At 52.2% G+C, this 16,698-nt stretch overlaps 2 protein-coding genes across 6 annotated transcripts in view; one reads left to right on the forward strand and one right to left on the reverse strand.

Annotated features, from left to right (window-relative positions):
* Stk24 (serine/threonine kinase 24) overlaps nt 1–4,753 on the forward strand; it is a 74,300-nt gene extending 69,547 nt beyond the window's left edge. The window contains exons 9-11 of the mRNA XM_050150441.1: nt 363–431; nt 1,605–1,741; nt 3,754–4,753. Of these exons, the coding sequence (XP_050006398.1) occupies nt 363–431; nt 1,605–1,741; nt 3,754–3,790 (243 nt within the window). The 3' untranslated portion in view covers nt 3,791–4,753. The remainder of the gene's footprint in view (nt 1–362; nt 432–1,604; nt 1,742–3,753) is intronic.
* Nucleotides 4,754–7,294: 2,541 nt separating this feature from the next.
* Nucleotides 7,295–16,698, reverse strand: part of Farp1 (FERM, ARH/RhoGEF and pleckstrin domain protein 1) — a 214,903-nt gene continuing 205,499 nt past the window's right edge. For all 5 annotated transcript variants that reach the window (XM_050150437.1, XM_050150440.1, XM_050150436.1 and 2 more), the window contains 9 exons: nt 16,566–16,696; nt 14,171–14,239; nt 13,948–14,037; nt 13,361–13,443; nt 13,170–13,282; nt 12,560–12,726; nt 10,363–10,470; nt 9,487–9,638; nt 7,295–8,751 (listed from right to left, as the gene is read on the reverse strand). In XM_050150437.1, coding sequence (XP_050006394.1) covers nt 8,670–8,751; nt 9,487–9,638; nt 10,363–10,470; nt 12,560–12,726; nt 13,170–13,282; nt 13,361–13,443; nt 13,948–14,037; nt 14,171–14,239; nt 16,566–16,696 — 995 coding nt within the window. In that variant the 3' untranslated portion in view covers nt 7,295–8,669. The remainder of the gene's footprint in view (nt 8,752–9,486; nt 9,639–10,362; nt 10,471–12,559; nt 12,727–13,169; nt 13,283–13,360; nt 13,444–13,947; nt 14,038–14,170; nt 14,240–16,565; nt 16,697–16,698) is intronic.

A 16,698-nucleotide genomic window follows, 5' to 3' on the forward strand; every position in this document is an offset into this window, starting at 1 on the left:
TGAGTTTTGTGTTTAGAGATTTAATTTTGATGGGGTGGTTTTCAGCCCACTTAAATGTACAAGAAGCTGTGTCTTAAAGATCTTGCGGAGCACAGAGGTTCAGTTTGTCAGGCCGTGTGGACCAGTAGCCACCTCTGGGGTCCCACAGGTCTCCTGATGGGGTGGTGGGAACTGGGCCTCTTGTACAGGGACTGCGTGGAGTTCCTGGCACTAGCCTTCCGGAGTGATTTCCCGTGGGTGCCCAGCTTCACAGGTGGCCCTTTGACCATCTCACTCACATAGTGAGCCCGAAGGGTTTCCAGGAGGAGACTGCAGAATCCTTACCTGGTCCTGTTTCTAACGATGCCTTCTTCTTCCCCAAGGTGAAGGACATCCCAAAGAGGCCTTTCTCTCAGTGTTTATCCACCATTATTTCCCCTCTCTTTGCTGAGGTAAGATCCCTGGCTGCCTTTCTTGGGGGTGGGGCTAAGGTTAGGAGGGAAGAAGAGGGGACCAGGGCTGTCCTTTGTAGGTGGCTGCCAGTACGAATTGGGGGCAGAGGCAGGCTCAGCTTCTGCCTTGGCATCCATGCAGACCACTGGCCATGGGCCCTGCCTTCCATAAGCCAGGCTGATGAGCAGGGAAGGCTGTGTGGATTTCCTGATCTGTCAGGGGCTGTGCAGGTTTTACTGGACTCAAGCTGCTGAATTATTCCTCAGGGACAATCTCAAATCCACCAGAATGAGGTAATATTCTAGAAGTCAGTGTCATTAGGGGTAGTAGGCCATGACTAGAGGTGAGGATTCAGTGCTTGTAATAGTCATCGAAGCTCAGTAAACAGCCTGTTCAACACATGAGCACAATCCACAGTGGAATGTTCCCATCGCTGCTACTCTGCCTACGTCAGGGACGACTGCACACATTAGTGATGCGGCCATTGCATCCAGCACTGTCGTGGTGAAAGAGGGCCAGGGCTCTGATTCTCTGTCTGTCTTTGCTTCTGCTTTGAGACACAGATCAGAGGCAGGTGAGTGGCAGGGACTGTTAGCTAACACAACGCCACAATGGGCCCTGCTTCTGTGGGCCTCCCCAGTGTGGCCCCTTAGAGACAATGCTCTTAGGGCGACAGTGGTCTGGTGTTCTCAGCATCCTCAGAGTCAAAGCTGTGTTTACAGATGAGGGATGAGGGAGACTGGGGCTGGGGACTGAGCTGCTGATGTCAGTGCTGGGAGGTCTGTAATCCTGAGCTGAGCTCAGCCTTGATGTGAGGGGCTCTTGTGCTCGTGTTCCGTTCTGTGAGCACCTCCAGGAGAAGGACTTGGAGTTGGTCTTCATGCTGGGGGGTGTGTCTAAGCACATAGTTGTGACTTTTCACGGAGCACAGGACAGTGTTGCCGAAGTCCCAGGGCTCATGGTTACCACCTGACAGTGCTCTTGACTCCAAAGGCTGTGTGTCTGAGTTCTGCCCTGACCCACAGTAACCCTTAAGGAGTGAACCAGGGTTGCATGTGGTCGGCATTGATAGCACTTTCTGGGGTAAGGTGAGGGATGCACAAGGAGATGCGCGTCAGGGCTGCTGCCCGGCCTGTGCACATGCGTCTCACTGCTCTTGTGTGCGTTTTCAGCTGAAAGAAAAGAGCCAGGCATGCGGAGGAAACTTGGGGTCAATAGAAGAGCTGCGGGGAGCCATCTACTTGGCAGAAGAGGCCTGCCCTGGGATCTCTGACACCATGGTGGCTCAGCTCGTGCAGCGGCTGCAGAGGTAACAGGCTCTGGGCTAGAGCTGGGCTATAGGAGAGCCTGGTGGTGCCGGCATGACTTCTGGGACTAGACAACTGCCACGGGCTACAGCTGGGTGTCTCTTGGATGCTTCATCCTTGTCTGTTCCTGTTGTCCCCCCAGACCAGGGCTTACAGCAAAACCTCTGGGGAAAGGCTTGTTCTGAACTGCACACAGGAAAGAGGTGACTCTGGAAAGGACCCCAGAGCCTTGCCTTTATAGTTCTTATAAACTATAAAGTTCTTATAAACTAAGGCATGCTGCCTTAACACACCTCTGCAGTGGTCTAGTGAGCAGAGGGGTAAAGCCCAGTCACACTGCTTTGTTCAGATACCGGCAGCTTCGGTGCAGCGGACTCCGAGCCAGGCCTGGAGCCTTGCCTGTAGGTCTGTTCTCTGGCCTCAGCGAGCTCCCATCCCTGTTTGGTGGCTTTGGGCACATAGCCTTCATGTTGAATAGATCTTACTGTTAGGGCTAAAATATAAAAATGACTTGCTTGGTGGCTCCCAGTCTTGAGGCCATTGAAGGAGAGAGAGGTCTTTTTCAGACTGCCCCTGGTTTGCGTCTCATCACAAAAGGTAACAGCTCATCACAAAAATAAAGGAAAAATACAGCTTAAAACCAGCTGTATCCTCATCCAACAGGTCGTTGTAAGTTCTTAACTATATTTGATAATTTCCTTTGCCAACTTATAATCATTATAAACAATTATCTAGTGAGATATTTTGCATTGTTTTCTTTGGAATCAAACCTTTGAAATCTGATGTGAATTCTATATGGCTACATCTTTCTCAGTCCAAACTCAGATTTCAAGTAGACACCCATGGCCTTTGTAGTAAGTGGGCCCTCCTAAGTCATCAGATGAGTGAGTGGTGGGGTCCTGATCTTGTCTCTGAACATGGCTGTGGCTTTCCATTTTTCTCCTTTGTGTTCCTGAAGGCCAACCAGCCACAGGGTGGTGCTCACCGGTGTCCATCATTTGGGCTTCTTCCTAGCTTGTTCCCGCATGACTTGTTTCAGACAGTCTCCCCAGAGCGACTTCTGTATGAAGTGTCTTCAGTGAGAGCACTGTGTCCACCACAGGAGGAGTAGCTCACCCATAGCGGGGCATCTGTAGTTCTTGATGTTTGAGTCTTAGATGTGGCTCAAGTGTGCTGCTAAGAGCATCCTGTGGACCCGTTTGAGTATGTTCAGTGTATTATAAAGGGACTCTGGGAGTCTCCTGTGATATGATGTCAGTTTGGAATGACATTATCTTGGCCATGGCACTTATACCATTTAGCATTTAGAAGCAAGACAACACAGACTTTTTTTTTTATTTTTTAAACAAATGGCATGGATCCTATGGTTATAACCCAGTTATTACCATCTCTTCTGATGTTATATGCAAGGTGTTCATGCAGACACACAGACCCTTCTGGGCCATGATTTCTAATGCTCCTAGGACGTGGCTCTCCTAGCCTGCACTTGTAAATTGCTGAGCTTAGACTCAAACTAGCCTAAGCTCTCTGTCCTTGGTAGCACCAGTTTTCAGAAATAGATCCTGGGCTGGAGCAGGCTCGGCATAGCATGTTAGGTGCATTCTACAAGCAGGAGTGTAGGCCAACACCATACACTGGCTTTGCATGCTGCTGTGTGGCTGTAACTCCAGCATGGGATGGGGAGTTGGCCACAGAGACACAGGTGGATTCTGGCAGCTTGCCGGAAGGGCAACCAGAAGGGCAAGATCTAACCAGTAGGACAGGCTGCCTGGAGGATGGTAGAGGGAGAGCCTGCGAGTGGGCCCTTGGTGTCATTTGGTGACCTAATGACTGCCCTTTTCCACAGAGGCTGAACACAGGCTTGCTTTTTATGTATTATGAGTTTTTGTGTTAGAACCCGAACTTTCTTGAATGATAGATCTGTTAACCTGCTGATTCTTGTGCTTGGTTCTTGGACAGTTTGCCCTGGTGTCAGAACTGATGTTTAGTGATGTCTCTCTCTGCTTTCCCTTAGATACTCCTTGAGTGGTGGAGGAACGTCAGCTCACTGAAATGCCTTTTGCATCTGGGTTTGCTCTTTCCTTTCTTCTTCATCTTCCTTCTGTTTAAAAGTCAGTAAGAGCCTTTGCTGACTCTGCGAAGAGGTGTCATGGAGGCCCACCCTCCTGTAGCGCCAGCACCTGCCCAGGGACACAGCCTCACCGTGCCACACCAGGTGGAGTCCTTCCGATGGGGTGGGGGGCTACTCCTTCAAGCAATTATTTTATTTTTTTATTGTTTTTAATTTTAATCATAGTGCACATATTCAAAGAAAGTATCTTTAACAAACCCTGAAATGTATATTTGGGTTGTGACAAGGCGGTTGAAGACTTGCGACCTCAGGTACCTGCTTTATGTTGCTTGCGCCTCCCCCGGGAGACGAGTTGCTCTGGTGGATCAGTGTACAGACTTGTATATAGCGTCATTTTTACGGAAAAACTTTTGGCGTGCATAAGGAATCACTGTGTACACATTGGCCAAGTGCTTCTGTAGATAATGTCTGTGGAGTAAATATTTGACAGGCCAGAACTTGAGTCTATTGCCTTGCCTTTATTACATGTAAATTTTGAATTTCGTGACCAGTGATTTGGATTTTATTTTGTATTTACAGGGTCTGTCATTAATAATAATTACCCTCCCCCATGGAACACTCCTGATTGTACCTCAGCAGATGCAAACTTCCCCCTGGGTTTCCCTGTGCCCCCTTTGGTACACTTGGAAGTTTTTCTTTCTCATCAATGGTACTGTTTCTTAGTGTTGCAGTTGGAACACATCTTGTCTCACAGAGCTTTAAATTATTCTGATTTCTCCCGAATGAAGTGCTCTCGTCTAATCTCTGTTGAGTTGTGCCACTGTGTCTGCACCAGATGCACCGTCCTGTCCTCTCCTTTCCGTGGAGCCTTGTCGTAGAATCTGCACATCATCCACCCCACCTGGAAGTGTCTGAATGCCACACAAATAAATTTTATAACTCACTCATTTTGCATACCATTCTTGAAACATGGCACCGCAGAGCAGACGGGGCACCTGCTCTGCACGTTTGTGGTTGTGTAAGTGTGTATAGAGACCCCAGGGAAAAGTGCCCAGATGTCCAAAAGCCAAATGTCCAGGTTAGTGCCCTATGCAATTGTGTGTTGGTCACTGAGGTGTGGCCAGTGCTGTGTGTTTGTGGAACTGCTGAAGCTCTTGCTGGGGACGTGAATGGTGGTTTCAGTTCTCTTCAAGGAGCTGGGTCTGCTGGTGATGTCTGCCAGGCTCCCTGTTTCTTCATGTGCTACAAAGCACTGCTTGGCAGGGTGGGAATTCTTGAGTTCTCAGAACAGTTCTTGCTGGTCTTGCTCAGACCGCTATAGTGTTTTTGCTTTGATGCTAATTCTTCTCCTCTTGTTGGAGCGCTAGGTCTCGAGGAAGATAGATAGGTTTTGGAGCAGGACCTTTGGGACATCCGCGTGGCCTTGTGCCTGGTGTAAGGTGGCCTCAGCATTATAGGAAGGGCAGGCCAGTGCTAGAGGTGTTGGCTGTGAGACGATTGCTTAGAATAAGTGGGGGTAGGGTCTAGGTCTTTAGACTATTAAATTGTGATAGTCTAAAAGTAGATTTGGGTTGGATTAATAATTTCAATCAATACATTTTGGGTAGGGGAAATAGAACCACAATTGTTAGTTTTCGGATTTTTTGTTTTGTTTTTGAGTCTATGGGTGTTTTGCCTGTATGTATGTCTGTACATCACATGTGTGCAGTGCCCTTGGAGGCCAGACGAGAGTGTTGGATCCCTTGGGACTAGAGTTGTGAGCTGCCATGTGGGTGCTGGGAACAGAATCTGTGTCCTCTGCAAGAACAGCCAGTGCTCTTAACCTCTGAGCCATCGCTTTGGCCCCAGTACTGTTACTTTGTACCAAGAATGTTACCCTGAACCATGAAGTTTGAGATTGTTTGATGTTTTCTAGAGTACTCTGTGCTGTAGTGCCGTGTGCTTTCCTGTATGAGGCTGTTGCAGGAGTCACTCAGAGGGTCAGTCTGTTCTGCGGAGGAGCATCCTGAGGGCAGCAGACATTTCTACTGTCTGGAGCCCTACAGTCTTACAAATGGGTAGCAATATAAATCTTGATAGTGAAGCCAGTTTCTTCTTCCTTTGTAGCACTGGGACATGAGCCCAGGGCTTGCTATGTGTTGGGTGAGGGCTTTCCTTGCAATGCCTTCCACCTGTCTTTAACACGAGCCACTGTGGTTGAGCTGCTGATGCGTGTTGTGTGACCGCAGGCAGATCCTCTGCAGTCTCTAGACTGTATATAAGGCACAGCCTCCTTGTGAAAGCAGCGCATGATTCTTTGGGAGTTTATTGGAAAAGCCTCTGGGGAAGTGGGGTTTGACAGTTTGAAAGTGGATTGCCTTCGAGTCTCCTCCAGCACAGGATGGGTGAAGTGTTCCACGGATACATTGTTTAGCTGATGCTTGTGTTTTCACCTGTCCTTTGTTCAGAGCAGGGCCCATCTCAGATCTACCACCCGTGCCTGCCTTGGCATCACAGGCTGTGGTGGGTGAGCTCAGCAACTCCCAGAAGTCCCCCAGTGCTACATGCAAGCTGTTCACAGCTCACGGGCACAGTTTCTGATGGTGATGAGGCCACCAGTCTGGGAGAATGAATGCCGTGTAGTTTGAGGCTTCAGGTCTGGCTCGTGAGACAGATGGTCATTTGGGAGCTCAGGATGGCTAGGAACTCAGGATCCTTTTGCCTTGGCCTCCTGAGAGCTGGGATTACAGGTGTGCCCTGCCCTGCCAGCTCATTGATGGCTCTGTCCCAGGGGGTAACAGCCTCTTGATTGATCCACCAGTCAATATGGGAGATTATGGGTTCCTGGCAGCTGGGGTTTCTCTGTGGAAGAAGCCCACTGTTCTGTTCCCGAGTTGCTCATCAAGGTTCCTGTTTGGTTCTCTGTGTAGTGTTTTATACTTTCTTGGGCAAAACCTGTAATTGGTTTATATGCATTATATTTCTTACAAAACCTGGCTTCTGTGTTTCTGCTGTAAGCTGTGGCAGTGAAGGTGGAAACTCTGGAGGTCCGAGTTCCGTGCTGTCACCAGAGGTCAATAAAGCTCTCAGAAGTGACTGCTGTGTCTGTGTTTTGGGGCCATCAGACTCTTGAGCTTCCCTGAAGCTGTATGGAGGCCAGAAATGCCAGTCACACAGTCTGGAATCACACTGAAGAAGTCATCTTGTCTCCAGCCCTCCAGGAATTTGGTAACTCGGGGAGCCTGTTCCCAGCACTGCTGGTGCCCGGTGATGGGGTCTGCATGGCCATGACCTCTAAACCTCCCCCCTTCTCACTTGGGTGTGTCTTCATCAATGTGCCAGAGTGTTGTATCTCAGTACCATGCCTGGTGGCTGTCCTGTCCCCTTTCCCGCCACACAAAGACAGAGTGCTGTACCTCAGTACCATGCCTGGTGGGTGTCCTGTCCCCTTTCCCGCCCACCAGTACCCCCCTTCTTCCCACCACACAAAGACAAGACAGAGCTCTTGGTTTTGCCTTCAGACTTCCGTGTGCTGGATTGTGGCATGAGGTATTTTTATTCCCTTTTGTTAGTACTTAGAACCATCTGGTACATTGTAAGGCAAATGATTGACACAGCTCACTCCTCATCCATCGTGAGTCATGGACACTAGCCACAGCCCCCTGACTTGCGCGGGGGGGAGGGGGGTCTGCTTCTGGGATGCAGGGCACCGGGTGAGGACCGTGCTGATCTGGCCAGCTTGCACTGTAGAGGGCTCTGCATGAAGGGAATGGCAGCCACCCAGTCACCCTAGGGAATAGGCAGAGTTTTCCACTGGGAGGCTCAGGTCCCCAGAGGAGTCTGTACAGGACGTGGGCTGTCCTCCTGTCCGCGCCCCATGCCCAGAAGGAATGAGTATAGAAGGAAAGACTTGAAGACAGGCACCGTAAGAGACTACTAGAGAGTGTGCAGGTTCAAACCATGGTGTCAGGAGAACTGGGTCCAGTCACCAGGGCTGGGACTACGTACCATGACCATACAATGCTTATCTGGGAAGCTCGCTCAACGCCCCATAACGTAACAGCACAAACGGCCCCGGTCAACAACATACAGCTTCTCATGCTTGTGAAACAGACAGGAAAACATCACAGCCTAAGAGCCCCCACTGTACACACCACGCACGGACAGTGACGCCCAGGTATTGCACTGGAAATCCGCTTCTCTTAACAGAAAACAACCCCACTACAGTTTGTAAATAGGAATCACAAACAATTTGGTCAGCTTCCACCAAGAAAATGGGTGTGGTAACCAGGTCTCCCTGGAGCCAGACCCCTCGGTGGAATGGAGTGCGCCGCCATTGCTTATTAGTCGAGGAAAGTGAGTCCTACCAGAGTCCTATTATTATAAAAGTAGAAAGACTGGAAAAGAAATGAAATCCGAAAATGATCTCATTTGCTTAAGACTGCGCCATGTGTTGTAGACCCTGGAAAAGTCCATTCTGGAAAATAGCAGTCCGCAGGTGAAAGACAGCGCAACCCTTCCCTAGGAAAAGCGCACTCGTGTCTCAGGTGAACGGATGCGTGGGCCCTGCCCTGGGGTGCACCTGCAGGGCAGAGACGGTCATTTGGCACTCTTGATGACAAGATCTCAATACTGGCACAAGCTAAAGCGCCCCACGAGAATAGCAAGACAAGCCCTCCCATCCCTAGGCCTGGAGGGGAAAGACTGCTGAAAGAGAGATTAGTACTGGAGAAGACAAGGTTTGGAGAGAGGCCTGTGGAGGGAGGTGGGCGGGAGCCACTGCGCATCTTCAGTGTGTTCAGACCGGTGAGGATTTCGCTAGGCTTCCTTCTATCTCCCAGGAGAGCAGCTGTGGCTGGAACAGCCGGTGTGTCCAGCCATCAGTACAGGTGAGATTCTTTGTGACTCAGGATGTGGGCCCGGGAGGCTGAGCTGGTAGCACTTCGTATGACTTCCATCCACCTAAACAACGGAGGGGACATTTTACCTTGGGCGTCTTTATATGCCTATGTCGGTTTATGGTGATGTTTGAGAACCATAGCACACCTTACATGAGGCAATTCCAAGGGCCGTGTAGGGCCACCGTCCCACATGACAGGCCTGTCGTTTGCGACACACCAAGTCTGGCACTGCTCCCAGGGTTTGGGGATACATATGCTCAGAATAATCTATCCCCAGTGACTCGGTTCAGCATGTCTTGGGTGTATATATAGAGGAGGTCACTGCTCTTAGGATTCAGCATGGTAAGGCTACACGCCTTACACTTGGTGATGCAGACTGAGAATCGCTGCCTTCTGGGCCCATCTGCAAGCATTCCTAGGGTCTCCTGGTGGATCGAGAAATGCTTTGGGCCAGGGAAGAAACAAGCAGCAAGGCCAGAAGAGAACTCCCAAGGTGGGGAGCTGGCACGCGGGGGCCCCGCTGCCAAGAGTTCTCATCTAGCCACCTGTTTCACTGCTGGCTTCCTGGCTAGAAGATGACCCCTGCACCGGCTTCCTGGCATAATGGGCGCATGGTAGAGGACCCGGCAGTGTTGGCACGTGCTCACCATGTGTGGTAAGGACGGAAGTCACTGAGGAGTTGGGATGCCACCCTGTGTAGCCAGGCCTACAGAACACACACTAACTTCCCTAGAGAGAAGCCCCGATGTTGGGAAGAGGATCACTGTCCTGAGCACACACAGGAGGGGGCACCTACCTCTCGAACGTGTATTCGCTTTCAGCCCTGAAGTAGTACACGTGGGACTTGAAGTGCAGCTTAAACACATAGTCCTTGTGAATGTTCTCGGATTCTGAGGGGATGGTGAGCGAGTAGCCCAGCAGAGGCAGGCTGGCGAGGGGGTGATTGTCCTGCAAACGGAGAGGTGGCTTTGAGGAAGTGGGCAATAGTTAATCAAGGGCTAGTCTTGAAAGCCAGTCTTGGCCGGTGTGCCATGGTCCCACTAGTGAGTCTGTAAAGAACACGGTCTCTCTCTAGGAGAAGACATGCTCTGTCTCCTAGGAGGTGTGTTCATCTCAGGACAATGTCTCCCCATAGTGCCAGTGCTGGGGTCACCATGAATCTTCCTGAGTCCTCACTCAGAGAAGCAGCATCAGTCCTTTGGGTGTTGGCTAGAGCCTAATACACTTTTAAATTCCCTACCAGTGCTTTGGGCTCCCTTGCTCTTTGGGAAAACGCCCCAGCCCTCCCAGCTAGTGGCTGGCCTCCATTCTCCCAGAAACTGTGAGGCTGGTATCTGGCCCGCCCCAGGCCCTGGTATTGTCTTTTTCCTTGAGTTCCCACACTTGGGTCCGTTCTTCGTCCCTGTTTGTGTCTACTGTTAAATTCAAGAACACCAAGAGGGACCCCGAGTCTTGTGTTCAACACCCCCCCCCCTTCTGAGCAGCGGCTGTAAGGGAGAGCGTAGAGGCCATCTAAACAGACCAGTGTCACTGTCTTAGAGCCGAAAATCTCGATGGACGTGGCTGGCTGGAACCCCCCACTGCCCGACATCTGTGTGTGCTTCATGCAGGCACTGCGCTCTGCTGGAGCAGGCAGACGCCAGGTCAGGGCCAGCTGCTCGTGGGCACTCACTTGGTGTGATTTGTAGAAGAACAGGCAGAAGTTGGTGAACACGACCCACAGCTTCTGCCATCCGTTGCTGTTCTTGAACTTCCTCAGCAAGTTCCCAGACAGCTGGTTCTGAAAGACAAGTGGGGGCGTCGGGAACACGGATCCTTGCCATCCACTGCATCTCAGGAGCCTCTGAGGGTAGGTCCTGAAGACCCAGCACTAAGAGCAGGTTTCTCACAGCAAGGAATCCTTAACTGTAGTCACCCTTGAATATGACTTCTTTAGGGAGTAGGGGGTGGCAGGTATTGTGGTTACAACTAGTCATGCTAAGAAGGGCCCTAACGAAGTGATTCAGGGGCACCATGGAACAATAGACTCAGGAATGGCTGGTCAGTGGGCCTGGATGCTGGTCTTTTCCCTGGGAGACCAAGGATTGAAGGAGGCCCTCCTGAGCGGCTCTATGCTGCCATCTAGTGGCACACCAAGCCCCTGATTCCTTGAATCCTGTAGGTTCCTGTAACAATTCTACAGGGCAAGGACACAGGTTCCCCTGACAGGACAACTTTTCCTCCCTGTCAAGGTGCCACGAGCAGAGGGTGGTGAAGCAAGCTGGAAGGGTAATGGTAATGAAAGCTAATTAGTACCGCCCACAGTGCACGGAAAATGGTTAGGTGGCATTATTGCACATCTTAAACAACCAGGCGGGAAAGAGCTTAGCTCGGAGCACGTTCTGCAGAGGACCAGAGTCGGGTTCCCAGCACCCTCTTGGCTTCCACAGGCATGGCACTCACATACATAGAACCCCATACCCCGCCATACTTCAAAACAAAACCTTGAAGATAACTTCACGCCTGATTTACTTCATTTTCATAAATGCCACTGTCGGTAAGACCCCAGCGGCTAGGAATCGGTATGGGAACATTTAGGGGTCCTATCCTTCAGCCGCTCGGCCTGACCGAAGAAGCAAACATGAACAGTGCGAGCTGAGGGGGTTCTGCCCAAGTCCATTGCTGCAGGAAGGGCAAGGGGGGGGGTGTCCAGGGAGTAGCAAGCCCCTCACAAACCCTTCTGCTGGCCTTCCTCTTAGAACTCTCGCTAAACAGTGTCACTGCTTTGTCCTTGTGGCATCCCTGGTCACCACCCCAGCGAAGGTTCTAGCGATGTCTGGCCTGTCAAATGCCACCATGCTGAGCCCACGTTCATAGGGATGGCTCGGCTCAGCCTCCAGCTGTTTGGGCTGGATTCTGAAACAGCAGGCACCCTAACTTGTTGCCCTTCAGGGACTGATACAGCTTCAAGTTCAGGTCTACCGTCCCCACCTCTAGGGAATGTGGTCCATCACAAGTGACAATCCTACAAGCAGAAAACTGGATGCAGGCCAGAAGCAAGGGCAGCAAGCAGCCCCTCATCAGGCAGGGAGCTGGGAATGTGGCCACAGGACACCAAGGCTACACACACTCACACACACGAAGAAAGAAGGGAATGTATGGGAGAGCTAGGGCCTTGGGTCCCAGCTGGGTCCCCTTGAAAACGTCTTTAGGACACAGCTGCTGTAGGAAACTCAGTGAAGGCCACTTGCAGAAACACAATCCCAAGACTAAGAGCTTAAAGCACATCTCCAAACTGCTGTTGTCCTTGGCTCACACTATATGACCCAGGCAAGTCACACACACACACACACACACACACACACCGTGATTAGAGGGGACTAGAGCCTCATGCTGGCAGGTGGCGCTGGCAACACGATGGGACAGCTTTGCCGTTCCCAAGCTTGCCAGATTTGGAAAGGTCTGGAAGTAATCCAGAGGGAAGGCTCACCTTCAAAGCAACTATTTAGGCATGAGTCACAGAGCCCAAGCAGAGGGCCTGTCTTGGGACGTGCCCTGTGAGCTGTAACCTGGCCCTGCTAGAACCACCTCATCCGCTTCAGACATGGCTGTCCTCTGGCCTACCCCGTTTCCCAGGGACCCGCAGGTCACAGCTGCTGAGGTAGGTATAGGGCTATTGGTTGGCTTTGGGCTACACTGCTGTACCTGAGCACACTTCCCCGTTCTGAGTCCACGAAAAAAAGGGAAACGTGGAGAAGGAAGGAGCCTGGCGAGGCTTAGCAGTGGCGCGAAGAGCCCCACGGCATCTACAAAGGAGTGTGCCACTCCGTCCCAGTGGTGGAGACGGCTATGACGGGCTCACACGGGATGACTCTCCGCTCACTCCGTACCTCCACCGCGATGCTGAAGTCCACCATGGAGACGCTGGTGTTGCGGTGCCAGCACACGTGCACCATCGTGTTGCCACGGTGAGGGGCCTGGCGCTCCAGCGAGGTCCGTGAGGCGCTCAGATCATCCTCGGACTCCTGGTCAGCCGCCGTGGCCTCATCTGGGGACTCTGCAGGAAGTCGTGAAAGGTGGTGCTGATACCGTCCCCTCCCCTCTGATACAAGCTTGCCATTGTCCTCACATCCCGGAGTGCCCGAGAAGGCGGGGTGAGGGTGGGGGCTCCCAGTACGGCCCAAGGGGCCCAATGGGTCGGAATCTAATGAAGCATCCTCCCAGTATCCTCTGCGGTGGCTGGGAATCCTTCCTGCCCGTGAGCCACTGGGCATGTAGCCCGCTCCTCTCCATAAATACTGGCCGATACATGGCGCCCTGGGCTTGGAAGAGATGGCAAACCCATTCTCACAGCCACTTGAACACTGACCCCAAGGGCACGGACAGGAGGCCTACCACTCAGAGGTTCTGCCTAGTGTGTTCTGTCCCCTGGGAAGCGGAGCCCTTCCTCTCCCCATGTGGGCAGTCCTTGTGGTCTTGGGCACATCCCCCACCACTTACTGTTGTCAGGGGGACTGCTAGCCAGGAGCTCAGGGGTGGGCCCATTGCTTTTCTCTGCCAGGGCAATGGCCATCTGGAGGTCCTCCGTCCACTTTTCCATCTCCGACCGGGAACTGCGGACAGAGGTCGCGTCAGCTTTTCAGACCGTGGAAAGTCAGAGGCAAACAGTACAGGTCGGGTTCAGGAGTTACCTGGCGGCCACGATGATGGACTGCCGCTGGCCGCGGAGGGTCAGGCAGTGGGGCACACCCCACTCCTCTTCGCTCTCCTCGATCTGTGGAAGAGTCGTTAAGTCACTGGTGAGCAGCCAGCCAGGCACCTGCTGCATCTGTGGACACCAGACTGGCTACCAGGCAAGGCAGAGCTCAGAGCGGCCTCGGGGCCACAGGAGACCTTCCCACAGTCAGGGAAGGTCTCAGAAAGGCTAAGGGACATTGTGCATTAACTCCTTCTGGCAGCTCACGTAATTCCTCTCCACCTTCTGAGAAGGTTGGCATAGCCAGGCACACACACAGACGCAGGCGCCCTGTGGACACCTGCTCACCAGGATGTGTGGGGTCTGCCTCAGTGAGGAAAAGTTGGCTTTGTCTTCACTGAAGGGGCGACTAGGGTTAGTCAGCCATGAGGCACAGGCGAATTCGTACCGTACGGCTCGAGTTAACTTGACCGTCCTGTAGCCCATGGGTGCAGAAGAGGTAGTGTTTCTAGAGCCCTCCTTGACAGTGAACACGGAAGTACCTGCTCTTCACGAGGAGGGCATGCAGGGCTGGACACTTACCGTCATCCCGTACAGCGGGAGCTGTCCATGGACTTTAAACTGATTGGATGCCGTTAGCCCCCGGCTGGTGTAGAGCAGGACATCGTTAAACTAGAGGGACAAGCAGAAGTGTGTGGGGAAAGGGTCCCTCTGGCCTCTCAGTCCTCCCCATCTGCGGGACCCTCCTCGCCCACTGGCGACATGATTCTGGGCCTGTTGAGGACGCATGGCTCGCCCCACTCACCAGAAAGAACATTCGCTGCTGGAGCCCCTTCCCGGAGAGCTTGCTGAGGCTGCCCAGGCGGATGAACTCCTGTGGAGCACACAGAGCCTCAGTTTACCCAGAGTGTGAGAGGCTGAGCTGGTGCCTGGATTCTGGCCTCTGAACCCTGACCCCTGATCCATGATACGTATGGCACTAAGTGGGCAAGAGAGCGAGTTCTGATCGGGCAACACCGAGACAGCACTGGTTACCAGTGGTGGATTTTATGTGCGTTTTGCTCCGATCTTAAGCTGTTTTTCAGCGGGACACTAGTGCATGGCTGTAATTCCAGATACTTCAGAGGCTGAGGTAGGAGAATCAGTTAAGCTCACGAGTTGGGGGCCAGCCTGGCAAGACTCCCATCTTAGGCCAGCATGGTTGCACCTCGATTCCAGCATCTGGGAGGCAGAGGCAGGTCCGTCTCTGTGAGTTCAAGACCAGTCTAGTCTATGTAGCTGCACAGTCTCTAAGGGCTTCTCAGTTGACTGAACAGTTTGGGGCAGCAGCTTGACGAGCCAATGACTGCACTCGTAAGGGCGCTGAAGTTGGTGGGGCCATGCGGATTCTGCCCTCACATGTAAATGCGTTCCCTCTGCTGAGCCGGTGACACACGTCAGGCACACACCGTGTGTCCCTGTTAGCGCCATACAGGAGCCTGAAGTTCCGTGCTATTCCCATGTCCAGACACATGAGCAAAATGCTTGCCCAAGAGCACCTTAGTGGCTCTGCCACCCATGACAAAGCCTTGTGACGCTTGGCTGTATGGTTGCCATTCCAGGCTCGCTCAGAGCATGGCTGTTACTGCCATGGGGTGGGCTGGGCTCAGAGCATGGCTGCTGAGACCTCCAAGCAAGTAGGAGAATCCTACTTTAATGAGCATCTGGGGTCTGTCCCTTAGTGAGCAGACTGCCAATCTCAAAAAGAACCCTATTCCTCAGTAAAACAGCTGTCTGCTCCACAGGGGAAGCCCACCTGACAGGATCTAACCTAACTCCTGAAGCCACAGGAGACTGCGATCCAGTGCTCTCTCCACAGTGAGCAACTTTATAGACGGTCTCTGCACCGGGCAGCATAGTATGGTATGTATTTTATAATGTTCAGACAATATAAATGATACCAAGTCCACTGGGCTGCCCCTACGTACTCCATAAAGACTGCAGATAAGGCTGGTGTGTGCTCGGCCCTGGTAGAACAAGAGCAGGGGACCATGTAACTCATGGTCTTTCAACTTGCTTACCAGACACTTTCTTGGCGAGGTTTGCTGACAGAAATACCTAAGGCGTCACATGGGTCACATGGATTAAAAGCCGCCTGGGCAGGGGCTAGGGGACTCTCTGGGTACAGTGTCTGCTGTGCATGCACCTTAGAATCCATGTAAGCAGGCAGGCTTGGTGAGGTGCACCTGTGATTCCAGTGCTGGAGGGGTGGGGAGGGGGAAGGGTGGGGGCGGGGAGAGAGTTGAGTGGGGGTAAGGTATCCCTAGGACTCGATGGCCACCGAACCTAGCCTACCCTGTAAGTCCCAGGCTAGTAAAAGGTGTCTCAAAAACACAAAAATAGCCAAGCTGAACCACACTGGAGAAAGCTCTTTAGTGATGAACTCTGGCTTACACACACACACACTCGCGTGCGCACTTGCCCTGACAAAGCTGAGTGTGACATATCATACCCTACAACTCAGGACCAAGAGTTTGAGAGCAGCCTGGGCTAGATTAATATTTCTGTCAAATATAAAAAAAGGCAACTAGCAAACTCGTTTGCAGGAGAGCAACAGGACAAGGCTAGATAAGCCCGAAAGGCCCCAGCTGTCTGGAGCTCGGTCTGCAGCGGATCAGGAAACGGCCGGCTGGGGCAGGGTAGGAAGACAGCCAGTCATCCCACAGAGCAATCAGGTGAGACAACTAACGGCTAAGCAATTGTGTTCCCCGCTTCCTGCCTTTCTGTGGGCTGGAAGGAAAGTCTGAGCAACATTAGCAGTATGAAGCCCACGTGCCCGCTTCTGACACGGGGACAGCAAGGACGAGCAGGACTTGCCCAGAATCATTTACCCCATGTAGCTCGGACCAAGACGTGTGTCACCTGTCTCTGGCATTTTCCCGCCATATGCCAGTGAGAAATTTCCGTTTTCACTTACATAAACTTAAAAATCACAAAAGCTTTCTTAAACCCTCTTTACAATGTGTGTGTGGGCGGGGGAGGACAGGGATGTAAATAAGCACACTGACCAATCAGGAGGCCAGAGCTGAGGAGCCCGGAGCCCCAGATGACGGCTACACTAGAACACACAAGGCATTCCCCCTTCCCTCCCCCCTTCTTTGCTCCCTCAGGGGCTGGAGGAGACTGAGGCCTCTGACGTTACTCCAACACCTTGAGCTTACCCTTCCTGGGACCACAAGATTGTCGATGCCAATCAAATCTTTCTTGAGCTCATGCAGCTTCTGGAAGTTCTCCATCTTGATCATTGTCCCATGCAGTTGTGCCACCATCTCTGTGATCTCTGCCAGTGCAGCT

Source organism: Alexandromys fortis, unplaced genomic scaffold, assembly GCF_014885135.2.
Source record: "Alexandromys fortis isolate MF-2015 unplaced genomic scaffold, M_Fortis_MF-2015_v1.1 scaffold_66, whole genome shotgun sequence".
Lineage (NCBI taxonomy): Eukaryota > Metazoa > Chordata > Mammalia > Rodentia > Cricetidae > Alexandromys > Alexandromys fortis.